A 27,923-nucleotide genomic window follows, 5' to 3' on the forward strand; every position below is an offset into this window, starting at 1 on the left:
CTTCCTCTGTAACTCTGCCTTTCAAATGAACAATAAAATCTATTTTTAAAAAGATATAAAACATTGCAGTTTAAGTTCCCTGTAACCACAGCTATGGCACTGATGTGTGGTTTCCATGATTTCATGCATCTACTGCATAGATAGGCATACTTAAATACTTAGGCTCTTTGGCATCAAAATAGGCACAAATGGAATCATACTGGACACAGATAATAAGGCTTGGCAACTTTTTCACCCAATATATTTTTTGATTATTTGTGCTAAAACATGTAACACTAATTAATCTTAATTATGAAAAATTTAAGCATTATAAAAACATTCTACAACTTTGTTTATATTGATGAAGTTTTTTACTATTTTAAATATTGCTGCACTAAACATTCTCATACTTGCCTCCTTGTGATATATCTGAGTTCCTTTAAAGGTATATTTAAATGAAAACAGGCTGGCGCCGCGGCTCAATAGGCTAATCTTCCGCCTGCGGCGCCGGCACCCTGAGTTCTAGTCCAAGTCGGGGCACCAGATTCTGTCCTGGTTGCTCTTCTTCCAGTCCAGCTCTCTGCTGTGGCCCGGGAGTACAGTGGAGGATGGCCCAAGTGCTTGGGCCCTGCACCCGCATGGGAGACCAGGAGGAAGCACCTGGCTCCTGGCTTCGGATCAGCGCAGTGTGCTGGCCGCAGCGTGCCAGCTGCAGCGGCCATTGAGGGGTGAACCAATGGAAAAGGAAGACCTTTCTCTCTGTCTCTCTCTCTCACTGTCCACTCTGCCTGTCAAAAAAATAAAAAATAAAAAAAAAAATGAAAACAGAATTACTGGGAATAATGGTATATACATTTAACTGTTCTAGATAATATCTCATAGCTCTTCAAAATAAACCTATCAATGTATTTCCCATCAGCAGTCTATGAGACCCCATCTGCCCCTAAGTCCCTCAACTTTACAAAACCGTCAGCTCTTTCAATGTGTGTCAAAATTTGGGAATACTTTACACTTTTCAAAGCATCTTTTAATCACTTAACTTTATCCTCACAAACAGCTATGAGGCTAGTGGGGCCTCATTTCCTCACCTATAGCATGAAGGGATTGGTTCAATGGTTAGCTACCAAAATCCTTTCAGTAATCCAACTCTGATCTGTTATTCCAATATTGCTACTGGGATAATCCAGGCCCAAAAGAGCAGAAATCTTGCCTATGCTCACAGTCCTGCTTAAGGGTGGAGGAAGGCCTAAAATCCTAATCATCGGCTGGTGCCACGGCTCAATAGGCTAATCCTCCACCTGCAGCACCGGCACCCCAGGGTTCTAGTCCTGGTAGGGGCGCTGGATTCTGTCCTGGTTGCTCCTCTTCCAGTCCAGCTCTCTGCTGTGGCCCAGGAGTGCAGTGGAGGATGGCCTAAGTCTTTGGGCCCTGCACCCGCATGGGAGACCAGGAGAAGCACCTGGCTCCTGGCTTCGGATCAGTGTGGTGCACTGGCCAGAGCGGCCATTGAGGGGTGAACCAATGGAAAAGGAAGACCTTTCTCTCTGTCTGTCTCTCTCTCTCTGTGTCCACTCTGCCCGTCAAAAAAGAAAATAAAAGAAAAATCCTAATCATCTGGTCCCTTGGATAATGGCTGTCTCCCCAAAGAACGTCTACATCAGTGCCTTGCTAAAGTCAGCATGAAGAGGTTAGGGAAAGAGGCAGAAAGGTGTGAGTGACCCCTCTTCACCAAACATGATGAAGCCTATTTCAGTGTTAAGAAATGGGTGAACGCAAGGATGAGCTTTATGCGGCCATGTTTATTGAGCAAATAAGATTCTGTATTAAGTGCTATATTGTGTGGGGAGGTAATCAGATTTCATTGCTAGAGGCAAGTTTCTGTTACAAAGATGAAAGAAAGGGCAGTACTCTGTTGTTGTTTTTTTTTTTTTTAAAAAAAAAAAAACTATTATTACATGCAGACACAGATTCACCTAGAACTTGTATCTAAGAATTAATGCAACAGAAGTGGCAAGTGGCTCTTCTTCTCAGTATAAGATGAAGCCCTAAAATAATGACTAAAGCCTTAGAGATGGAAAATACTCTGATCTGTGGCCCCACCCAAGTAACCATGTGGAGAGATGCCTCTGGTCACGTGGCACAATTAGCATCACCTGGGCTAGCTCAGTCTCTAGTCCACGTTCCCATTTCTAAGTACACTGTCTTTAAGATATTCATGACCCACAACAGCATTCACATTGATGCCTTCTGCATTCCCACAGAAACCAAATGTACTTGCACTAATGCCTGCCTTGGCTGATGAGCTTCATCCTCTGTTGTTCAAAGCACTGGAATAATGCCTGATGTGTAACACATGTTCCATGAGTATCTGTAAAACCAATGAATAAATGGGTGCCAGGGCCCACTGGGTTATGGGTGCTAAGGCCCATCAGATGCCCCCAACTTCTACCATTTTCATAGCTTCAAGCAGTTAGAAAGAAGTTTAGAGTGGGTAAATAGTTGATGAAAATCAATCCCAAAAGGGTCTCCTAATAACCCTTTACATTGGAAATGACTGCCTAAGAGAATATATTCTAACATGCCTTCATATTACCTTTTGATTGACTGGCTCATTCATGAAACCTTAGTGTTACAGCCTACCTAACTTCTAAACATATTTTTAAATCCCACATAAAATTTATTCCAAGAGTTGACACCTAATATTGAAAACAAACTTCCAAAGAAACATTGCTGGTAGTGGGGAACACAGAGCTAAAGCCATTTCCCAAGACTACTATGAAACCCCTGAGTGATAGATTCACATGGGCACAGGTAGGCCTTAGAAAGTGTCAACTGCTGCTTCAGAAAAAGCATCCAGGTGTCAGGATGTCGGCAGAGCGGCCATCCCAGACAACGTGGTCAGATCCTAATCTACCATGGGCTCAGTTTCTGGAGCACAGACCACTCCCTTTCAACATGGAGAGCTGCCCTCATGCTGAGTCAGAGATGGTCCTGGTACTTCCGTGGCAGACCACAGACATGAAAATCAACAGCCATGCCCTGCATTACCAGCCCCAGTTGGCCTCCCCTGTGCTCCCTGAGCTGTCTGTCCTGTGAGTGCTTGTGGGGAAGGTCAGTGCAAAGAGGGCTGGACAGTTGGGTCTATGTTGGAATGACAGCACAAATTCCAGACCGCCAGCACAAGGTCACACTTGCAACTATGATCTGAGACACAGGCCAGCTCGAGGCCTTGGAAATACTCTCCAGGGTTCAGGGTTCAGGATTCAGGGCTGCAAAGGGACTCAAACAAATGTTCTATCCATAGCAATTAGGGGTTTCAGACAAACAGGAAGAACCTCTCCAGCCTGATGCTGGGCACAGTAAGAGCAGCAATCCAGGAGTCTCCAGCCTGGCCTGGTCCGTGTTCCTGCAGTTCAGTTGTAGGAAAGATAATCAATGAGCCGGGGAGGGATGTTTAACTTGGCGATCTTCTCCAGTCCTCGGACACCGGTAGCCTTCCTCAAGCTCACCCTGCAGAGTTGTGACAGGGTCAGGGGTGTCTCTGGAAAAAGAGAAAGAAGAGGTACATGAGGTTAGTTTCAGGAAGGAGCATAACATCTTTCAGTCTAATAAAACACTGGGATGGAGTTGGAAAATCTTCCCTTTACCACTGGAAATAGGATGGACCCAGGATGCCTTCTCTGAAAGTTTATCACAAAGGATCTCCAGAGACCCGAGGAAAGAAGATCAAAAGATAGAATTTGGGTAATGTCCACTGGGATTGCATTTGGGAGAGCATTAGCTTTTGGGGGTGTCTATCTGGGTTTCTGATATGTTTTGAGGGGGTCTTTTGAGTATTTCTTTTTTTTGTTTTTTATTTTGAGCCACAGTATGATAGTTCAGCACAAAGATAGTCAACAAAGAACTAATCTGCAGCTGGTAGGCTCATTTGTCAAATATCCACCCAAAGAAGGCAGAGGTCAAGGGGTTGGGACCAGAGTAGATGCTAGTGGTCAGCTCCTGTTGCTCTGGGCCAGAGGCTCCACTCTCACCAGTATTCACAAGCCACAGGGAACCCAGGAAGAACTGGTACATCAGCCCAGACAGCTCCAGCAGACAAAGTATTCAAATGCACGTCCAAGTGGCGAAGGTTGGGGTTCAGGACTAAAGATGAAGCCCTCAAGGAGTGGAAGCTTAAGGAGAACTAGTAACCCAGGGACCCCAGTTGAAAGATGGAGGTGGCTGGTGGTCTGGCCCAGGGCTCACTTTCGTAGTACTCGAAGCACTTGGCGGGGGCGCTGCTGCTCCACGTGTAGTCAGATGGCTTCTTCCCTCGATTGTCCCGGGCGTAGATGTTGCCTCCAAACTCAATGAGCATCTCAATGAGGTCAACATTCTTCACCTTGGCCGCATGATGAAGGGCTGTCTCATGAAGTTTTGCTGCATTGACGTTGGCCCCTGGAGGCCCAACGCGGAGAACACATGTCACCAAGGAAAGAACTTGGAGCCAAGAGAAAAACTGGCTTGTTCATCTTTATTCAGCACAGCAAAAACAGCTGCCAAAACAATTCCCACCCAGAAAACAAAATCAAGACGGACTCGATAGTAGCTTATTCAAAAATGTTTTTCAAAATTCAAAAGCAGCACGTACTTTTCTTTATGAGAAGAAGGTTAAAGATAATTAACAATAATGAAGAAATAGAACTGGATATAGAACCGAAAAGAAAAAGAAACAAAACAAAAGCCTTCTTCATGAATGAAACATTAGCTCCGATAATCTATGCTGACTGTCTCACCAATCTTTAGATTTCTGGAGGCTCAGGCTGAGTCATCGCAGGACCCAAGCTTGTCCCTGAACACACATACTGCTTCTTCCTACTATAGGCACAGCACAATGCTCTACAAATATTGGTGGAATGAAAGAATGAATATTCCTTAAATATATTCTTCTACCAAGGAAAGAATAAAGACAAGTCAAGTAATGTACCCAAAAGGTGACAGAGTTCATTTAAAGATTAAATTATGAATTCAACTCTGCCCTCTGCATCCTTCTAGTAGACATTCAGGAAAATGCAAAGAATCAATAGCTAAATACAGGACTTTTCAATGCATTTAAAAAATAAAGATTTTGATAAAAATACAATTTGTGTAAACACATTCTTAGAGCATGGCCATCACTGATTCTATATAATAGGGTTTCTTGGGGTCTCAGAAATTTTTTGGAAAAAAGAACACCAACTTCTTTAAAGTTTGCTCCTGTGGCGTAGCAGGTTAAGTCACAGCCTGAAACACCAGCATCCCATATGAGTGCAAGTTGAGTCTCAGCCACTCCATTTCTGATCCAGCTCCCTGCTAATGTGCCTGGGAAAGCAGCAGAGGATGGCCCAAGTATTTGGGTTCCTGCACCCATATGGGAGACCTAGATGAAGCTCCTGACTTTGTCCTGGCCCAACCCTGGCTGTTGCAGCCATTTGGGGAGTGAACCAGTAGATGGAAGACCTCTCTCTCTGTCTCTCTCTGTCTCTCTCTCTCTTTATAATTCTGCCTTTCAACTAAATAAGTAAATCTTTCTTATAAACAATAAAATATTACCAAAAGCAAAATACTACCAAAAGCAAGTGAGTATCTGGCCTAGCAATTAAACTGTCCACATCTGAGCACCTGGGTTTGAGTCCTGACTCTGCTCCTGATTCCAACTGTCTCCTAATGCACACATCCTGAGAAGCATATGATGGCTCAAGCAGTTGGGTCCCTGCTACCCACATGGGAGACCAGGACTGCAGTCTCAGATTTTGGGCTCAGCCTGACCCAGGCCCAGTTGTTGCAGGCATTTGGGGAGTTAAGCAGTAGATGAGTGATAGCTCCCTGTCTGTAGCCAACCTCCTCCGAAAATAGTATCACTGTGTGTGCATATGTATGTGTGTCTCCTAAATAATTTATTTTAAAAAGCAAGAATTTTTTTTTTAAAAAATCATTACACTAATATGTCACCACTTAATGGTAGTTTCAGAAGATTTTATTGGGCTATTTTCTTGGCTTCTTTAAAACACTTTTTTCTAATGCCTTTATAATCTCCTTCTCTATTCTAAAGACGTCAAGGATGATGGTATTTCTTGTAAACAAACAAACAAACAAACAAAAAAAAAACAAAAAACTCTGAGGTTCCAGGAGATGCCATTGTATAGAATCAATGATGGCCATGCTCTAAGAATGACAGCTTACATATTGTGTTCTTATCAAAATCTTTATTTTTAGTGCATTGAAATGAAGTGAATATATGGCTATTATACCTTTTAGTTCCCCCAAATTTTGAAAAAAAAAAAAAAAAAAACCCTGCTTTCAGCTTTATAATGATAATACAAGCAAAGAAAATTTTTTTCCATTTCCCATAGCCAAAACTCAGAATTCAAGTCAATAAAATGGCTTGATATCTAAGTAAAGTTATCTAATTTGACAGAAATGTATTATGAGAACAATAATAAAAAGCAATAAATTAGATAAGTGAAATATTTTCCCCTGCAACATCTATTATCTCACATCAGGGGTTTTCTTCCAACACTTACCTATGGGAATAAATAAATCTAACTGTACTGCAATCAATGCAAGTGCAAACTGTGAATGCTAAATGTACAACTACAATGAGCACTACTGCAATGAAAAACAAATTGTAAAGTTCACAGAACTAAAGTCCAAGTAACCTGCTCTCCTGCCATTAATTCTGGCATCTTCTTGCCAACTAAGAAGGAACATGATTCTATTTTATCAAAGGAGAAAGAGACACATGGGAAACAAAACTACTCTGTTATGGTCAGAGAGAAAATTGGCTGGAAAGAGCTCTGAAAATCATCCACTTTCTTGCTGTTTGCTAGGTTGCTCTTTAGACAAGACTTGGGCAAGGTGACTTTTGCAAAGAGGTGGCCTTCCCAAGGCATACAATGGGATCTCTCCAAAATCTGTGCTGGCATCTTCTGAAGAAGGTGAATATGGAAGGAAGCTGAAATCAGCAGCACCAGTTAGAAACACCAGGCCAGGTATGCACACAGAATGCAGATGGACCTTGAAAGTATAGAATTGGGTAATTAAGAAATAGAGTAAGATACATAACCCAGTACCATTTATTTCCATTCAAAATGTGTGCCTTGACTGATTAGTATCTTACAAAAACACAGAAATAAAACACAAACAGATACATATTACGAGAGGGAGTACAGGCACAATAGATGGAAGGAAGGGAGGTAAACGGGGAAAGAAAGTGGTTTTATGTGAACTGAGAGAGAAAGAGACAGAGACAGAGAGGGAAGCCAGCAAAACAAACAGAACCATCTGGACATTAAAAACTCTCAGCTTCACGCTTCAGAGAAACAAGTCAAAATTGGCTCATTACCAAAATCTTGATTTCAAAGCAACGTGAGATAAAAGTGGATTCAAAGCAAAATCATGGCTGGCAAGGTGAAGGGATTCCCTGATACTCTTTAGTATGCCAGGAGCCAGCAGAATAAGCACAGATAGCCCACTACATGCTTTTTGCAACAATAAACTGTAAAACAATTGTGATAAGCACTGTGCTGAGAGAAAGGCAGCATAATGACAGCACTACTTCTGAATATTTTCAGCAGAGTTAAATATTTACTACTAGTGATTAGATTAAAAATTACTTCACCTTAATAACTGGACTTTCACCTTCCCTAGCCCTCCTCCTTTGCAAATATAACCTAGTTCCTTGATTTGGCCTCAGTGCCTACAAAGGAAACAAAAAGAACAACCACCTCTGTGTCCATCCTGTGGAGCACAACACAGCTTAGCTTCTGACGAAGTCCCCAACACAACTCAGCTTCTGACGAAGTCCCCAGGCCCTCTCTGATTCACCTGTGAAAGCACCTGTATGCACTTGTTTTGCTTAGGGGCATGGCCCATGTAAGCCAATCAGAATGTGGCAAAAGTTCAAGCCAAAGCCTCTGTTTAGGTTTGGACATTAGGGTCCAACTCGGGCCAACAGGACATGAGGGGAGGTGTGCCCAAGACATCTGGGACAGATTTTTCCAGTCTGTCAAAGAGGGCTGGCATTGTGACACAGCAGGTTAAGCAGTTGCCTGTGACTTGGCATCCCATATGGAAATGCCTATTTGAGTCCCAGCTGCATTGCCTCTGATCCAGCTCCATGATACTGTGCCTGGGAAAGCAGTGGAAGATGGTCCAAGTGCTTGGGCCCTGCCACCCACACAGGAGACCTGGATGGAGTTCCAAGCTCCTAGCTTTAGCCTTGATCAGCTCTGGCAGTTGTGGCCATTTGAGTAATGAAACAGTGGATGGAAGATCTTTCTCTATCACTTCATCTTTCAAAATAAATACATCTTAAAAAAATTATCAGAGCCTCAAAAAGTGAAGTCTGACCATTCCTCCTAAGCCAGGCCTGGGTAAAGCTATCATGGAGAAAAGTAGAGTTGCAAAAATCAAAGAAAGGGAGAACTTGGTGACACTGTTGAAAAAGCAGGTCAGGCTGACCCTAAACCGTCTCTACTTCTCATCTTTTAAGTTAAATGAACCAATAAATATCCTTAATACCAATTAATATCCTTAAACAGTAAATACACTATTTACTCAGGTGCAATAGATGTAATATTCCTTACAAAGGAGTCACAAATGATACAAGGTCCTAAACAATACAGAAAGGACGTTGTGTTAAAACAATAAGTTGATTCTTTCCCTGCAGTCACACAAAAAGAAACTGAAGAAAAAATTGAATTTGCATGTACCGAGTGAATGGAGCACAACAGTAATAATACTGCCCCACATTGGCACAAATGGATCCAGCCACCAGAGGAGAGCTTGGCTGAAGACTGATGTCTGTTTCTAATCAAGATATCTCATCACGGTATAAAAATGTTTAGAAACCTTAACAAGCCTTACACAAAATTAATCTTTCCACTGCAAGACTCCAAAATGGCTCATTTAAGTAAGAGCCTCCAAAAGAAAACTCCACATTACTTAAACTCAAATGGCTGTCATCTGAGGGAAACTCATATCTTTCTGTTTCTGAACATTTTGTTTTTTATCCTAGGTTAACAGTCAGCACTGATGAAATGGCTGAGCTACAATTTTCCCTCAAACATTTTAAATTTGATTCCTATTAAAACCCTTGGCCAATATTCTCTTTGGCAACATCTTAAATCTGATGTAGGCAGATCCTGTCGCTAACCTTCAGTTGGCTGAATGTTTTGGTTTTTTTTCCCCATCTTGGCAATCTCTCTATCCTGAGCCTTTTTTGGACACCCTCAATTCCAAAAGCTCCATTCTCTTAAACACAGCAGACTCCTTTTCCCATTATTTCCTCATCTCTCAGATTCAGAAAGCAGCCTTATCAAGCAGACAGTTGTTTGATTCCCCCAGAAATAATCATTAACATTTGTTGAGCACAAACTACACAGAAGGGCCAGGGAAAACATCATCACAAATCCTTCCAACAATCTTGCAAAATGAGTTTATTTTTCCAGTTTTATAGACATACAAATTGAGACCCAAGCTCTCAGCTGGCAAGTGGAGACCTACATTCAAATCCTGGTCTGTCTGATCCTGACAGCTGGCTCTCACCCACATAGGTAAATACCAGCTCAGGTAAACACCCACGCACCTGCATTGAGCAGCACTTTGACACAGTCCAGATGCTCTCGTGCACAGGCTACATGTAGAGGGGTCCCAAAATGGCAATCGTGTGCTTCCAGGTTGGCCCCAACGTCAATAAGAAGTCTCACACATTCGGAACTCCCTTAAAATAAATGGAAAAGGATGGAAAACACTCATGGATATATAGACTGGACATAGTAAGCATGACAGAAACAGCAGCTGCTCTAAATCAGCCTGAATTTGGCTGCAGGGAACATGAGGGGAAACAATGTATATATCCCAACTGAAGGAGCAGTTTATGACCCCATGTGGCCCTAGGGAACCAAGGAACAGCTGTCTTGTCCTTTCTCTTGAGAAGTGGGATGTTTCACAGCCTACATGGCAGAGGGACAAAAGGGCTGTGTTGTGAGAACAGATTTGGGACCCTCTCCAGGAATGGACACAGAAGAGTCCTGGCTGCCCCTGCACTGCATCTGGGGAGTGTCCAGCCCATGATGACAACATGCTGCTGGCATCCCAATCCTGCCTCCTGGATGAACTCTCTTGGACTTTCCCACCAACATAAGGGTTGCCCTCTAGCCATACTGAGGCTGCCACCTTCTCCCTGGCTTGGCTTCTTGTGTCTTGAATGCAGCATGGATCAAAGTTTGGTGTCCTCTTGCCTCTCTTCCTGGCACATTCTGCCCCAGGCCTATCCTCTCATCTCTTCTTCACTATTGGTAGCTACCCAATTTCTACCTCTAACCCTGAAACTGAGCCCCACATCTAAAACTGGCTATTCTCTGGATATCTCAACTACTACAGTCCTCTTTCCTCTCCCACCATCTCTGCTTTTGGCCAATTCCTCTCAGCCAGCGGCATCACTCCCAGCTCAAACTCAAGTTATTTTTAACCACTTGTGCCTTTCTCTGATACAACTAAATCCTATTGACTCTTCCCCCAAACCTTGTAAAGGAATCCATACCACAACATCATCCTACTTTAGATACTAAGTACAATGTACATAGATCATTACAATGGCCCAACCTCATCCTTCTGTTTCCAAGATATTTCCCCAACCATGACTTTAGTCTGTCTCTATACAGATGGCTGCTAAAATAACCTTTCAATATTTTGCTACCTTGTCATTCAATACCAGCTCAAAAACCTCTAAGACCTCTCAGCAACAATCCTGCAGTGTCAAAAGATGATATCACTGAGAAAATTAGGGGTAAGGCAGTAGGGAGGAACACCCCCATTTGGCCCCAAGGAGGAAGGCATACCTCACACCCCACATCCCAGAGAAATGCATCCAAATACCAATCAAAATAGAGGTTACAGGGATAGGCATTTAGCCTAGAGGCTAAGATGCCAGTTAAGAGGCTCACATCCCACATAGGAGTACTTAAATTAAACACCTGGCTCCAGGTAATGCAGATCCTAGGAGGCAGCAATGATGATGCAAGTCTTTGGGTCCCTGTTTCCCGTATGGGAGACCTGGATTGAGTTTCCAGCTCCGAAGTTCAGCCTAGCCAAGGCCTGGCTATTGTGGGAATTTGGGCAGTGAACCAGCAAACTAGAAGCACTCTCTCTTTCTCTCTCCCTCCATGTCTCCCTTCTTCCCTCTCTCTTTCTCTCTAAAATAAATTTTAAAAATATACAGAGGCCACAATTTGCAACCTTTCCATAAAAGAGTAGAATTTAAACTTCTTTGTCTCATTTTAAAAAATTTCCACCAACTGATCTTGCCCTAAGTTTCAAGTCCTATCTCTTGTTTTCCACTGGGAACTTGCAAACTAGTGAGACAGGACAAGTAATTTTCCCTGTGCTTGAAAAGGCCCTCTTCTTATCTTTGCACCATCTGAAGTCTGTGCTTTCTTTGAGGATGGTTGAAATCCCACTGCCTCCCTGAGCCTCAAAGGTCAATCCTCTCCTCTGAATGTGCCCAGGCCCAATCATGTCTGGGTCTTGCATCTCATCTAGACAGATGAGAAGCCTGCAGACAAACCACTGCAAATACTAAGAGATCAGCTATAGAGTTGAGTGAGTTCCAGTGTTCACATCAGAAGGACACTTGGAGACTCCATCGAGAAGGAGAAACCTGCAGGCATCACAGGATTCACTGCCTCCCAGCACTGGTGAAGAATTTCCCTCCAGGAGGAAAAACTTCGACTCTGCACAGCTGAGCAACAGGGACACAGAATGCTTCTCCACCAACACAGGAGTTTCTACTTCTGTCTACACTGCATCAATCCTTCACAAGAATGGGATGGGAGAGGGAATGGGAGATGGGATAGTTGCACATGGGAAGGAGGTTATGGGGGGAATATATTCCAAAAGTTGTACTTTCAAAATTTATATTTATTAAATGAAAGTTAATTTTATTTTTAAAAAATAAAGATCAAACTGTTAAAAAAAAAAAAAGCAAAGAAACTTCTGGAGCCCAGCTTGGCCAGCCCACCCATCCACCAACTCACCACTCATGCAAGCTTCGTGCAAGGGGGATGCTGTGTACAGGGGTGGGTTGACCTTCGCTCCGTAGGACAGTAAGAGCTTCACACACTCAATGCTACCCGAGGCACAGGCATCACAGAGAGGGGTGCTGCCATCAATATTGCGGGCATCCACCTTACGAGGAAGAAGAAACAAGTATCAAGGGGGCAGGAAGAAATGCCATGCAACTTGCTTTCACGTTGGTGCAGATTCATCTGTGCAAAGATATTTCTCAGAAGCAATCATGGCTTGCTATCATGTGCTAGGGCACCGAGGTAGGCAAGGGAGTTCAAAAGAGAAAGACACAGGAGGTTTTTTAGCCTCCTAAATATAAAAGTCATCCTACTGGGGCTCCTCTCTATTGGGGCAGAATAAGCCCAGCCTCACCCTCAACACCACCTCAAACACTGAATAAACACAGAGCAGGAAAGGAGAGCCCTAGGTTGCAAGCTACAAGAGGCAGGATATTAAAAAATGGGTTTTAACTCAAGTCTTGGCTAGAAAGATGCCTGAGACTGCTTAACATGCCTTGTCTAGTGTGAAAATCACAGGCCAGGAAAAAGCAACTCCCTAATTGAAAAATTGAAAAATTCTACTTAGAATTTTTCCAAATTCAGCTTCTATTTAGGTACAGGATGAAACTTATTCCATTCCAAGCTTCTGGAAAGAGAAAACAGTGCGTTGCCTTCAATTCTTCTCCACCCATCTGAACTCTGACAGAGGAGCCCTGCATTCCTCCAGGGCGATACAGGGCAGGCTCCTGCCGGCTCAACAGAAATTGTGCTAGCCAGAAAGAGCTGGCAGCTTAAAACCAAGGACGGTATGAAGATTTCTACCAGGGAAAGCAATAAAACAGAAGTTTTGGTCCATTTTTTTTTTTTCCAAAGAGCCAGTTTGCTAGCAATCCTCTGAGTCATCGTGAGGCGGGATCCCTTCTCTTCAAGCCTAAGCAGCTGCTTTGCAGCCCCAGCCAGGTCTACCCACCCAGAGTCTAGGATGTAGCTGGCCTGTCTGGGCCCTGCTCACTGCAGAGTAGAGCATTCCTACTGACATTTTGCTAAAACTGCCTTCTCTTCAGTCACCAATGCTCCTAATAGTCTAGTCCATGAACACTTCCTGGCACTTTGCTTCCCAGTCCTCAGTATGAAATTGACACAGCCCCCTCCCTCTCTGCCTGGGCTTCTAGCACATATGCTTTTCCTTTGCAGTTTCCCTCCCTCTAGAGGTCTCCTGAGTCAGTCTCATCCATTCCTGCAGCTGCAGCCATGCTAGGAGTCTGTCTTAAAAGGCCACTCACCTGGGCACCAGCTGCTAGCAGCAGCTGCACACACCTTGCCTGGCCCTGCAGACTGGCTGCGTGCAAGGGTGTGATGGAATCTACTGTGACCTGGTTAACACAGGCACCACTCTCAATCAACCGCTGCAGCTGTAGGATCTCACCTCGCTGGGCGGCTTCATGTACAGGGGTGCGTTCCACCCAGAAACCTGGAAAGGAAGTGTACAAAATCACGTCTTCTGTAAATAGAGTACTTTTTCTTCTTCTCTTCCAATTGGGATGTCTTTTATTTATTTTTCTTGCCCAATTGCTCTGGTTTGAACCTCTAGTACAATGTTGCACAAAGTCATGAAAGGAGACATCCTTGTACTGTTCCTGATCTTAGAGGGAAAACTTTCAAGCTTTCATGGTTAAGGTTGAGTGTTACTAATTGCAAAAGCTTAAAGAAAAGTCAGATATGATAAGGATTAGCAAGTACAAGATATTTTTACAGATTTTGAATGGTACTCTGAATTCTAACCTGGTCACATTAAAACTATACATGTTCACTATTTGGATTATTTTCTTCTTGGCAGCATAAATCATCAAAAAGTAAAGCAAGTTATTGGAGAAGATGGGTACTTAAGAATTAGCAGTGTGTACTCACAACAGACTACCTAAATCTGTGTGTGTGCTGATGCTTGCTTCACTCGGTTTCACTGTGAGGACTTGGAATAGAATGAAAAAGGAACTCAAAAGTGTTTTCCTGTGTCCTGGTGCCAGTGTCCAAATCTCAGATGGAACTTAAATGACTTGCTTAGTAACCTTTTTTGGGGGGTTGTTTTTTGTTTTGATTTGATTTTAAATATTCATGATGGTAGTGAGTTACTTTTCCATCTTTCATGGGACAGATTGAATTATTAAAATTAGCTCATATGGAAAAAAAAAGTTGAGTATCATAGTTTGAATATGATTTGGCTCCCCAACTCATGAAGTTATCTAGAAATCCCAAATTCACAAGTTCATGGTACTAAAGGAGGTAGAAACTCAACTAATCGATTAATATGTTTGGGCAACAAACCTAATGGGAGATCTCTGGGTCTTTGGGGGCTGGCCCATGGAAGGTAGCTCTCATCAGAAGACTGGTTGTAAAAGCCAAGTTGGGCCTAGCTCATGGGATAGGCACGGGATCCTTCCTCCATACATACTCCACAACTGTCCTTCTTCAGCCCTACAAGACCGCCTAACCAATGGAATCTGTCCAGTCTTGGACTTGTGAAGTCTCAAAGCTGAGAGTCAAAATAAATCTCCTTCCTGCAAAAGTAGCTTGTCTTAGGTATTTAGGCATAGTAATAAAAAGCTAAGACAATGATGTCAGCTGTGGGTTTTTCATAGATGCTTTCCATTATGTTAAGAAGTTTCAGGGGCCAGCGCTGTGGCGCAGTGGGTTAATGCCCTGGCCTGAAGCTCTGGCATCCCATATGGGCGTTGGTTCAAGACCCAGCTGCCTCACTTCCGATCCAGCTCTCTGCTATAGCCTGGGAAAGCAGTAGAGGATGGCCCAAGTCCTTGGCCTTTGCACCCATGTGGGAGACCCAGAGGAAGCCCCTGGCTCCTGGCTCCTGGCTTCGGATCGGCGCAGCTCCGGCCGTTGCAGCCAATTAGGGAGTGAACCTTCAGATGGAAGACCTCTCTCTCTCTCTCTCTTTCTCTCTCTGCCTCTCCTCTCTCTGTGTAACTCTTTCAAATAAATAAATAAATAATCTTAAAAAAAAAAAAAAGACGAAGTTCCTTTCTGGGACCTACACCATGGCGTAGTAGGCTAAGCCTTTACCTGCGGTGCCAGCATCCCACATGGGTGCCAGTTCAAGTCCCAGTTGCTCCTCTTCCCATCCAGCTCTCAGCTTAAGGCCGGGGAAAGCAGTGGAGGATGGCCCAAGTGTTTGGGCCCCTGCATCAGTGTAGGAAACCTGGAAGAAACTCCTGGCTCCTGGCTTCAGATAAGTCCAGTCCCAGCTTTGCAGTCATTTGGGGAGTGAACCAGTGGATGGAAGACCTCTCTTTCTCTCTCTCTGCCTGCCTGTCTGTCTGTAACTCTGCCTCTCAAATAAATAAATAAATCTTAAAAAAAAAAAAAAACTCACCTAGTTATTTTTTAAAAGTTCCTTTCTATTTCCAGTTTGTTGAGTGTTTTTAATATGAAGAGCATTGGAATTTGTCAAATGCTTCTTCTGCAACTTCTGAGGTGACTATGTGTGATTTTCCCCCTAACTCTATCTATGTATCATATTATATTAATTGGGTTCCAGGCATTAGGTCAACCTCACAATCTTGAGATAAATCCACTTGGTCATAGTGTACAGCCCTTTATATTGCTAGATTTGGGTTGCCAGTGTTTTGTTCAGGATTTCTGCATCTACATTCATATGTGTAGTTTTCTTGTAACATATTTGTCTGGTTTGGTAACAAGGTAATACTGATAATCAAGGTCACCTCACAGAATGAGTTGGGAAAATGAAAAGGTAGGGGGAAGGGCAACATACATTTATGAAGAGTGAGCATGGGAAACGGGATAAGTTAGTAAACTGAGTGGCCAGATCCGACCACAGGCTGTTTCCAGACCTTGTGTCTCCCTCTCCCCAGTCACTGCACCACATCCGTTAGAGGACTGAAGCTTTGAAATCTGAGACCCTAGCTCTTCTGTCAAGATCCCTCTGGGATTAGAGATTTGCCCCTAAATCCCAGCTGCTGCCACCACATAATTGGTCTCCTATCCCTGCCCCCTTCTCATTCCCCTCTCCCTAATGCAGCTAACTCACAAGTCTGTCACTTGGAGCCTGCTCACAATCTACCAAAGGCTCCTTTCTCCAGAACAAAATCTAGTTCTGTGGCCACTCCCAATTCACCCCATGACACACACATTTGTCTCCAACTCCATACGGCTCAAAGTGTCTGATGGTTTCAGGCCTCCTTCCCTGCCTGGAATGCCTTCCTCAGCACCCCATCTCAATCCCATCCCACCTCCCTTACAGCTAAGTGAGCCAATTCCTCATCCATTAAGACTGAGTGGAATGTCTGCTCCTTCAGGAAGCCTTCCAAGCATGCAGCCCACCAACCCATGCCCTTCTTCATGCCATCTTTGCACCAACAGGCTGGCTTGCATTCTTCTCTTCCTAGCTTTTTCCTGAGGGTGGTCCATGGGTGGCTAAGTGATAGTACCGCAGCAGACTGATCTCTAGCACACAGATATTCAAATGAATAAATACTCCACAGAAGCATCTTTTACTTCTCAGACTGAAATTCCTATCCCTATAGTTGGGTCTGTCCTTGGCCCCACTGAATAATAACCACTTTCCAATCCCTTTACAAATCTGCCCTTGTCCCAGCCAGTGACTTAAAACCTAACACAGGTTATGTTCGCTCACTTGGTCATGACAGGGGCTAGTGCATCAACTAAAAGGGTTTGTGTTGCAACAAAAGCAGGGCTGCATCCCATAGAAAACAGGGTGTTTGGTGGTTTGTGATCCAGTCCTGATAGTTGGACTTCAGCTCATCCCTGCCTCTTCCCTGTGCTTCGGTTAAGGGTCACTGTGATACTTAGGTGGTTCCTGGTGCTTATCTGCTTCTTACAAGTCCAGGCTAATGAATGACTAAGCAAAAACCTTTGCCTTGAAAGCCAGAGAATTTAATGAATGTCATTTATATATCTACTGCTGGACAACTGCAGAAGTGACTCAGGTCACTTCAATAAGGAATGGCATGTGCTAGATAACATCCTTCCTACCCTTCTGCCCAAGATATGACCGTATTGATTTAGCACATAAGCCAAGCATGGACCTTTCTGGCTCCGTGCTCCTACACCTCCCTCTTACCCTTTAGCTGAGGCCCTGACACCCTCACATCTGACAATTAGGCTCTGCGATAGGACCTAGCCTATCCTTTGAGATTGAGAAGTCTTAATTGAGTAATTCAAGGGTCTCAGTATCAGCCTGCTCTTAGGCAATGATGTATATAGTGGCCAATTTCAGGGACCATACAGCTCATCTCATGAATTCAAATCCTATCTCTGTCACTGTAGGCTGTCACAGTGGCAACTAACCCTCTCAAAGCTTCTGTTTCTTCAGTTACAGTATGTAGATATTTATGTGCATACCACCGGGTGCCTGTGAAGCCTAAATGAAATAATGCCTGGGCACTGTTCTGTATTGTTACCCATAAATATTCAATACGTGACAAATGCTATGACCACCACAGAACCATTATCATCATTACTTGTTCTATTAGTCCTATTTGGGCTCATGTGCTTGTCCTACGGTCTGTTCCATTACAAGTTCCAGTCCCAGTTACTCAAACCTTATCTAAGTCCTTAGTGACTGACTGGGTACCTGCCAATTTACCTGCTCAGTTCTTGAGTCCTCTGAGACTAGAGCCCTGCCTTCTTCATAAGTCATTCCGTGGAGTCAGAGCCAGCTCCAGAGAGTCAATTACTAAAGAGCCAGGAATTCTGCCGGCTGGACACTGCCAGCAGCATGAAATCAGCCACAGGGTGAGTATTTATACCAGGGAACACAACAAATGAGTTATGTCTTTGTTTCTCTCCCCCCACTGAGACGTTATTTACTCATATATAACTATATAAATAATCCTATTTAATCATCCTAGGAGTCAGAATCCTACTTTTCTTTTTAAGATTTTATTTATTTATTTGAGAGGTAGAGTTACAGACAGGGAGAAAGGTCTTCCATCCATTGGTTCACTCCCCACATAGCCGCAATAGCCAGGCTGAAACCAGGAGTCAGGAGCTTCTTCCAGATCTCCCACACTGGTGCAGCGGCCCAAGCACTTGGGCCATCTTCTACCACTTTCCCAGGCTATGGCAGAGAGTTGGATTGGAAGAGGAGCATCTGGGACTAGAAGTGGTACCCATATGGGATGCCAGCACCACAGGCAGAACTTAGCCCACTATGCCACAGCACTGGCCTGTTTCTCAGGTTTTTCAGTTAAGATGCAGAAAGAGCTGCAACCACCAATCCTCCTGAACTGATCCAGACCCTATGGTAAGGGCAACACCTACACCAGGGAATAAGAGTGAAAAAAGTGTCCAAAGGTTACCTTTCCCTTCATTTCACACTAAGATCTCCATCCTGAAGGAGCTCAAGCCTCATCACACTAAAATGTGATGTATATGGTAGCATATTTCTGAACTGCACCTGCATAAACTTGTGCCCACCCCTGCATGTGAAGACAAGAACATCCGCTCTTCCATATTCATTCCCCTCTAAAATAAAAGATACCTGCTGCCCCTTGCTCAGGGAGTCAGCACTTTCAAAATCATTCCTATGGTCCCCTATTTGCTGCAAATAAATTATTTTGTGTGATAACAACTGCTAGTGGAGGTTTTAATGTTTATACACCAAGAAGTGAGCCTCTTCTGGTATAGTGACAGTTCTGTTAGATTTTTAAAACTATGTATAATATTATATTTATTAAATATTACTTTGGAAAAACTAACAAGAAATCTTGTGTAATCTCTCATTTAATTCATTTTAGAAAACATGAAATAGAGCAGAAGACATACCTAAGATGACAAAAAAAAACTGTCATTGCTGATTTTCAAACCAGCCATCTTCCTACTGTACCAAGATCACACTTGCATGTTTGTGCTGTGTGTTCCATATTTAGAAAATGGCCCATTTGACATGAGGCACATTTTCTACCCCAATGCAAAACCAAACACCACTTAGGGACATTCAGCATCACTGAGATTCTTGGATTTGGTTGTTCACAAGCAGGTTGGTTGTGACCCAAACACGAACTAGCTTTGCCTTTGCAGCAGCCAAATACCAAATTCTCAAATGCATTTCACTGGTTTCTTTCTTTCTTTCTTTCTTTCTTTCTTTCTTTCTTTCTTTCTTTCTTTCTTTCTTTTTTTCTTTCTTTCTTTCTTTCTTTCTTTCTTTCTCTCTCTCTCTCTCTCTCTCTCTCTCTTTTGACAGGCAGAGTTAAGTTAGATAGTGAGAAAGAGAGACAGAGAGAAAGGTCTATCTTCCATTGGCTCACGCTTCAAATGGCCGCCACGGCCAGAGCCACGCCAATCCAAAGCCAGGAGCCAGGTGCTTCTTCCTGGTCTCCCATGGGGGTGCAGGGGCCCAAGCACCTGGGCCATCCTCCACTGCCCTCCCGGGCCACAGCAGAGAGCTGGACTGGAAGAGGAGCAACCAGGACTAGAATCCGGCACCCATATAGAATGGCGGCACTGCAGGCGGAGGATTAACTAAGCGAGCCACGGTGCCAGCCCCCACTGGTTTCTAATACACAGAAAGGAAGCACAGGTAGCTTTGGTTTTCTATCTGAATAGTCTTTCTCTGTTATCATTCCTTGTGGGTTTTGAGAGGTTCTGGGTCTGGCAGCATGGGCAGATAGGGTTCATATAGGGTTCATAGACATCTGACTCCTCACCCTTAGCAGGCCACCATTTCTGGAAATGCACAGGTATTTACAGATGTCCATTACAGCCTCCCCATAATTCTGCCAAGTACCACCTCACACAGCCAAACCCCCAGTAAAAAGTTCCTTTGATATTTGACTCATTGTGGCTACCTTTAAATGAGATCCAAAACTACCCAACCATGCAGAATTCTGCTTTATTTTCTAGCAGGATGAATCTGTCTGTGTTTGTACTTAAAAATATACTAAATCAACTGCAGCTATGATAGGACAGGTGAACTTGCCTAATCTACTTTTTGAGCATCTATTAGCTTCAGCAGGTATGTGAAACCAGTTTAAATTGTAGGTTTGAGGCAGCATTGTGGCATAGCAGACAAAGCCACTGCTTGCAATGCCAGCATCCCATATGGGCACTGGTTCGAGTCCTAGCCACTCTACTTTTTTTTTTTTTTTGACAGGCAGAGCGGACAATGAGAGAGAGAGAGACCGATGGCAGGAGCCAGGTGCTTCTCCTGGTCTCCCATGGGGTGCAGGGCCCAAGGACTTGGGCCATCCTCCACTGCACTCCCGGGCCATAGCAGAGAGCTGGCCTGGAAGAGGGGCAACTGGGACAGAATCCGGCGCCCCGACCGGGACTAGAACCCGGTGTGCCAGCGCCGATAGGCAGAGGATTAGCCTAGTGAGCCGCGGCGCTGGCCCACTCTACTTTCAATCAAGCTCCCTGCTAATGTGCCTGGGAAAGGAGCAGAAGATGGTCCAAATTCTTGGCACCTGCATCCATGTGGGAGACTCAGAGAAAGCTCTTGGCTCCTGGCTTTGGCCTAGTCCAGCCCTGGCTATTGTACCCATTTGAAGAGTGAACTAGTGAATGGAAAATCAATCTCTCTCTCTCTCTGTAAATCTGCCTTTCAAATAAATAAAATAAATCTTTTTAAAAAAATTGTAGGTTTGGTAAAATACTAAGAAGCCAATAGGCAAAGCAATTTAAAAGCGTTTTCTCACCTTTACCTACTAGCAAACCCAATCACTTGAGCCTAGACTGTCCACGGATGTCAACCATGAAAAGGAGAGCCAAATAACTAAAACTTTCATCACTTCTATAAATTCTGCTATTTAGAATAGCTGCTACTGGGGCCAGCACTGTGGCAAAGCGGGTCGGGCTGTGGCCTGCAGTGTGGCATCCCATATGGGCACCGGTTCAAGTCCCAGATGCTCCATTTCCAATCCAGTTCCCTGCTAATGCACCTGGAAAATCAGCAGAAGATGGCCCAAGTCCTTGGGCCCCTATACCCATCTGGGAGACCTAGAAGCCCAGAAGAAGCTCCAGGCTTCTGGTTTCAGCCTGGCAAAGCCCTGGTCATTGTGGCCATTTGGAGAATGAACCAGTGGATAGAACATCTCTCACTTTCTCTGTAACTCCTTCAAATAAATAAATCTTTAAAACAAAAAAAGCATTATTTATAATAGCTAAAACATGGAAGCAACTCAAGAGCGCAATGATGGATGAATGTATAAATAAAATGTAGGGTACACATACCATGGAATTATTCAGCCATAAAAGGGAAGGAAATTCTGACACATGGAGTAAGATCGATGAAACTTCAGGACATTATACTAAGTGAAATAAGCCACTCTCAAAAAGAAAATTACTATATGATTGCATACAAGGTCCATAGAGTAGTCAAATTCATAGCAACAAAAAGTAGAATGGTGGCTTCTAGGGGCTGGAGGAGGGAGCAAGAGGGAATTTAATGAGTGCAGAGTGTCAGTTTTACAAGATGAAAAGAAGTATGGTGATGGTTGGTGATTATAGTTCCACAACATTATGAATGTGTTTAACACCACTCAACTGTACACTTAAAAATGTTTAAGATGGTAAATTTTATATTATGTGTATTTGACAACTAAAAAATGGAAAACAAATAGCTGTTGGTGATTTGTGCATCTTAAAGGAACCTACTTTTCAGTCTGGCCTTGCTCACTTTTTTGCTTTAATGCACTGTTTCAGACTGCATTTTGATGAGATTTAAATACTTAGAAAAAGTAGAAGTGGGAGAAAACATTTTCTTCCTCCTTCCTTTCTGTCAGATTTTACCATATCACATTAATTAAACTCTTGGCTGACATCAGCACTGATCTCAGCTTTAAATTTCACCAATACAAATGGGAAAGTAAATCTGTTAAAAACCAAAATATGTAAGATATTTTACCAAGGTACAGTCTCTCCCAGGAGGCAAGGAAGCTGCAGTTAGCCTGGGCCCTGCAGGGGCCTTGAGTACAACATTATCTCATTCACAAGGAGCGGGAACTAGATGCCAGCAGCCTTCATCAGCCCAGTTTCTCAAAGCAACTTAACCAGGTTCTCAGGAGTGCCAAATTCAGGGCCAGCATTGTGGCACAGCAGGTTAAGCCACCATCTGTCATGCCATCATCCCATATCTGAGCAGTGATTTCAGTCACAGCTGCTCTGCTTCTGATCCAGCTTCCTGCTAACATGCCTGGGAAGCCAGCAGAAGATGGCCCAAGTGCTTGGGCCCCTGCACCTATGTGGGAGATCCAGATGAAGTTCCAGGTTCTTGGCTCCAGCCTAGCCCAGCCCTGGCCACAGCCTTTGTGGGGTAATTTGGGGAGTGAACCAGCAAATATAAGATCTCTCTCCCTACCTCTCCCTATTTCTGTGTCATTCTGCCTTTCAAATAAATAAAAAATAAATCTTAAAAAGAAAAGTCAAAACTCAATGAACATACAAGTCATGGTAAGAAAAAAACACTATTTTTATCTTACCTGTTCATTTAGAAAGATGCTGCCCTTTTACACACCTAATTCATTATAAAAATGAGTATAGAGAGGGCTACCCGAAACCCACTCCTACAACTTGGAATTAATCACCCTCTAGGACTGCCGTTACGGAGCAGTGGTCTAAGCCACTGCCTACAACATCTGCATCCCATACAGGTGCACCAGTTGGAGTCCTGGCTGCTCTACTTTCTGATCCAGCTCCCTGCTAATGTACCTAGGAAAGCAATAAAGATGCCCAAGTGGCTGGGCCCCTGCACCCACATGGGAGACATGGATGGAGTTACAGGCTCCCGGCTTCATCTTGGTCCAGCCCCAGCTGTTACAGCCATTTGGGGAGTGAACCAGTAGATGAAAAAAAAAAAATCTGTGTCTTTCCCTCTCTTTGTGTAACTCTGGCTTTCAAATAAATAAGTAAATCTCAAAAAAAAAAAAATCAGCCTCTGAAAATAGGGCTTACTAAGGATAAACAGAAATGATAAGCCCTCCAGAGAAGTAACTCATCTGAAAAAACAAACTGAAAACACCTGGCTAGAAAGCTTTGGGAAGCAAACCCAAGAACAATAAAGGTGTCTACAGTGTCTCCATAGGAAAGCAATGTAACTGCAGCACAACAATCTTCAGTGGAGCAAGGAACTATTTATTTAACATACTTCTGCTTACTATAAGCTTGCACACAGAAGGACTCAACAAAGGATGACTGAAAACAATCAAGAATCTGAAATTTCTCACTGTGCTGTTACAATTTGATTTTATGAATTCAAATCTGCACCAGAAAGGTACCTCTTTTTGTACTGGAGTGCTTGGCTGTGCTCTATTCTCCTCCCTACTTCCAAAGACCTACTGCAGGTAGGTTCACATTTTTATAAGACTTTCTCTAATTCTGTTGTCCTCAACTTTGGTCACATGTTGGAACTCCTGGGACATATTTAAAATGTGTGGTGCCCAGACTGTACCGCAGAACAATTAGAATTCTGGGGACAAAACCCAGGAGTCAGCATTTTTTAGAGACACTCAGGTTATTCCAATTTGCAGCCAGGATTCAGTGAGTTCTCTAGCATAGAAGGGTATCATTCTACATTTTCAATTCCTATAATATCCCAGAACCAAATTCCTAGAGCACTATTCCTTTCCTCCCCTCCTAAAGGACTTTTGGTTTCTAGCCCAAGATATCCGCAATACTCTCATCCACTGGCCTTGATCCCCAGCTGAATAATCTCCCAAGTCCTCCCCATTCTCCAAGGCGGCAGGGTTATGCCAAAAATTTAAAATAGATTTGTACCAACGGCAAAAGGAAGACCTTTCTCTCTGTCTCTCTCTCTCACTATCCACTCTGCCTGTCAAAAACAAACAAACAAACAAACAAACAAAAAAAAAAAAAAAAAAAACCATAGCCCTAAAATAGATTTGTACCTCTACAGATGGCAACTGCTACTGACCACAGTGACTGCTTCAGAATTCCATCAGGTGTTAGGGAAATCTTAAATGGATTTGTTTTTATCATTTTTAAAAAATTTATTTGAAAGGCACAGAGACAGAGAGATCTCCCATCTTCTGGTTCACTTCCCAAATGCTTGCAACAGCCAGGCCAAAGCCAGGAGTCAGGTACTTAAATGAGTCTCCCAAATGGATGGCAGAAACTCAATCACTTGAGCCATCATCACTGCCTCCCAGAGTGGCATTCAGGAAGCAGGAATGGAGAGTGAAACTGGGACTCAAAAGCAGGCACTCTTATATGGGATGCAGATGTCCCAAGCAACGTTTCATCTTAACCGTTGTGCCAAATGTGCTTTTCATTTCTTTCAGACATTCTTATTAGCAGTATGACATAGTGTCCAAGGATTTCTCCATAATAAAGGAATTTTCTAAAATTTCCAGAGGACAGCTTTCTCTAACTCAGAAACAGAAACCCAACCCAAGAAGGTTTTGATGATGTTTGACTCCCAACCAGGGCAGTGATTATCTAAATCTCTCAAAGAAGTTTCAACACTATTATATATATATATATATTTTTTTTTTGACAGGCAGATTGGACAGTGAGATAGAGAAAGACAGAGAGAAAGGTCTTCCTTTGCCATTGGTTCACCCTCCAATGGCTGCCACGGCCAGCGCGCTGCGGCCGGCGCACCGCGCTGATCCGATGGCAGGAGCCAGGAGCCAGGTGTTTATCCTGGTCTCCCATGGGGTGCAGGGCCCACGCACTTGGGCCATCTTCCACTGCACTCCCGGGCCACAGCAGAGAGCTGGCCTGGAAGAGGGGCAACCGGGACAGAATCCGGCGCCCCGACCGGGACTAGAACCCGGTGTGCCGGCGCCGATAGGCGGAGGATTAGCCTAGTGAGCCGTGGCGCCGGCCAACACTATTATATTTTTAAAAACTCTCCAGACTCATCAGAAAAATAAACTTGCATATATGTTCCTGGGACTCTCAAATCACTAAGCAGGAAGTACAAACCTAAGGCAAATACATTTCTCACAATGGATGTGGTAGAATGTGGTGATCACAAATATGTATAAAAGTGCTCCCAGGTCCCCTTAAAAACCCACAGCAGACTTCGCAAAATCATCCCAGGACTCCAGGGAGCCCTACAAATCCATCAGAGTACATATTAGCATCAAACAAGCAACAATCAAAAAACAACACCTGGGTGTAAGTTCAGCTTTTCTACTTTCTAGCTGGGTGACCTTGGTTTCACCTCTAAATTATCAATAAAAATAACAATCGAAAGGCTTGGAGTCAGTATCCCACACATAATGAGGCAAATTAGTGGCTCTTTATCTCAGTCCCAGGAACTAACTGTCTCACCTTTTTCTCCCGCCACCTCAGGTTCTGGATACCCCAGAGACTTAAGAACTCTTGCCTGAGGGGACCAGCATTATGGCTTAGCAGGTAAAGCTGCCTTCGACTATACCATCCAGTTCAAATCCCAGCTGCTCCACTTCCAATCCAGCTCCCTGCAAACGGCTTGGAAAAGCAGGGGGTAGATGGTCCATGTGTTTGAGCCCCTGTCACACATGTGGGCAACTCACATAAAGTTTCTAAATTCGGCCTAGCCCAGCTTTGGCTGTTGCAGCCATATAAAGCGTGAGCCAGTCGATAGAAAATCCCTCTGTGTGTGTGTGTGTGTGTGTGTGTCTCCCTCTCTGCGACTGACTTTCAAATAAATAAATTCTTTAAAAATTAATAAAAGACTATTTTTGCTCTATTGGAAAAAAAAAGTTTTTGACTGAGGATTGCTGAAGGGCATCAGCAGCTCACCTTGCTTAGATCCTCAAATTCCCTAAGTCATTCTTTTCCTCTTCTGTCAGCCCCAAACTTCCAAGTCAGAGGCTCTTGCACATGGATGCTGAATATGGGAATCACTTTTCAATTTTGCAAGTAGACAATTAATTGGATTAATAATGATGTGTCTTATATTTAAATTATCATAACCATTGGATTCATTTTAGGGTGTGACTCTCCCTAAATTCTTAGTACTTGTTGAAAAGGCCATATTATAAAATTCTGTAATCATTACATCTGTGAGATGTTGCAAAATGGAAAGCTTTTATAAGTTGAGTTGTTTATGATTTGTATAGAAATTAGGGTCAGAATGTTAAAATGGGCTAAAGCTCCCACAGCAGCCTCTCTGTCTGCAGGGATAACACTGCTATATGAGGAGCCAACATATTCAACTTATTCATTAGGTTGGGAATAAAAATATTGGCAGAACATATTTTTGGAGAATTACATTGAATAAAACAATGGCAATGTCAAAAATACTCATGAACTATAGAAGATGCACATCCATTAGTTTAGAATGTGTTTTTCTTCTATACGAATATTCTTTAACAAACTGTAGAAAACATGCTTGCAAGTGATGCCAGGGTACCAAACCCTCTACAGAAACAAAAATATTAAAAATATTAAATTATCAGCTAAAATAGACTTCAGTGGTTAGCTGTTCATTACTTATTCAACTGAGCCAATCAAATATAGATTACACTGTCAGGGTAAAAGTCTGTGCCTGCCTGAGGTGGAACGCCAGATTAAAGCAGATGCTTATTAAATGCTTTTGATCCTGTGGAAGGTGGTTGTATTGCAAAAATCAATTAAAATATCTTTGCCTTGCTATGACTGCAATTACCTCTTCAGTTAAATTCAGCCTTAATGTTTTTTGCTTTTATTTGCACTGCTGTTTTTAGCAGTGTAAAAAATACCTCCTTTTCCCCCCTCCTTTCCAGAGTCTCAAAGCGCTTTGGCCATTCATTTTATTTGCCATATTATTATTCCATAGCCAGGGAAAAGTTCGTTTTCTGAGAGGAAGTCCCTGCACCCATTCATCAGTTTTAGCCCAGCTGCCATTTAGCAAAGATGGCATCCTGAAGTAAGGTCACAATGTTCCGAGTGAGCCCTAACATCCCAAGGTCTCTCCGCTACCCTCACTCTGAGGCGGATTCCGGCCACAGCCAGCTGTGTCCGTAGGATGCTCATGACACTGCACCACGGCCTCATAGGAGCCAAAGAGGCGTTTCTGCTCCCTCGATGGGCTGGCTGCTCGGGCTGCCCAGAAAAACGGGCTCGCGACACTTCCTGACTCTTCCTCAACTGGGCCACGACCCCACACATGCCCCCCATTTCCAACTTGTGCGGCGCTCCGGTGGGTTTGCGGTACGGAAACCCCACATCTGGTGCGCCACACGGATGAACAGCCAACCCTGCAGTACGCTGGGACTTGGGGCGAGACACCCGGGGCTCCGTCCGAGATGCTCAGGATCAGCAAGATTCTGCTCCAATCACTCCCCCCACCCACCACCCAAACGCCCCTGACCATGAATTCGGATCAGGGCTCACCAGCCATCTCTGGGACAAAGCCATCACCATTAGGTGCGCTTCTCCAGTCTTCCAGAGCCGGCTCCGGCGGTCCTCCCTTTTTCGCCAGCCCCTCAAACCCCTGCCCAGCGCCCTCTGCAGCGCCCCGCACGTACCCACGTCTCCCAAGAAGCAGCCGTCAGCAGCCCGGGGCTCCATGCGTTCGCTGGGCGATTCTGTGGCTGGGCACTCGGCTCTAGGAGCTGAGCCGGGTCCTGAGCCCGGTCGAGTCGGGCCGCTGGGCGGAGCCAATCTCAGCGCGGGGCCGCACGTCGGCCGGAGGTGACCGCGCGCTGGGAGTTGTAGTTCCCGCTGTTTGGCGCTGTTCCCCAGACTCCAACTAGCCTCTGGCTTATTTCTGGAGGCCCCACTCCTCTGACGCTGCCGCCGCGCTTTGTTACAAAACGTGCGTCCCTGTAAACGTGTCCACCTGCACACGTGCGCCCTGTGCAAGCATGTATTCGTGTGCAAAGCATGGACTGGTGCTCATCTGCAAATTATGCGTCTATGTGTTCTTATGCA

The 27,923-nt window shown here is 44.0% G+C and overlaps 1 protein-coding gene across 1 annotated transcript; it reads right to left on the minus strand.

Moving 5' to 3' along the window:
* Positions 1–1,758: 1,758 nt before the first annotated feature.
* ASB13 (ankyrin repeat and SOCS box containing 13) lies at positions 1,759–27,887 on the minus strand. The gene is made up of 6 exons (XM_002721688.5): positions 27,518–27,887; positions 13,349–13,536; positions 12,036–12,186; positions 9,587–9,721; positions 4,225–4,416; positions 1,759–3,520 (listed from the first exon to the last, which is right to left on the minus strand). Exons 1-6 carry the CDS (start codon positions 27,558–27,560, stop codon positions 3,393–3,395), a joined length of 837 nt encoding a protein of 278 aa, XP_002721734.1. The 5' UTR covers positions 27,561–27,887; the 3' UTR covers positions 1,759–3,392.
* Positions 27,888–27,923: the final 36 nt, after the last annotated feature.

The sequence above is a fragment of the Oryctolagus cuniculus genome, chromosome 13 (genome assembly GCF_964237555.1).
Source record: "Oryctolagus cuniculus chromosome 13, mOryCun1.1, whole genome shotgun sequence".
NCBI lineage: Eukaryota > Metazoa > Chordata > Mammalia > Lagomorpha > Leporidae > Oryctolagus > Oryctolagus cuniculus.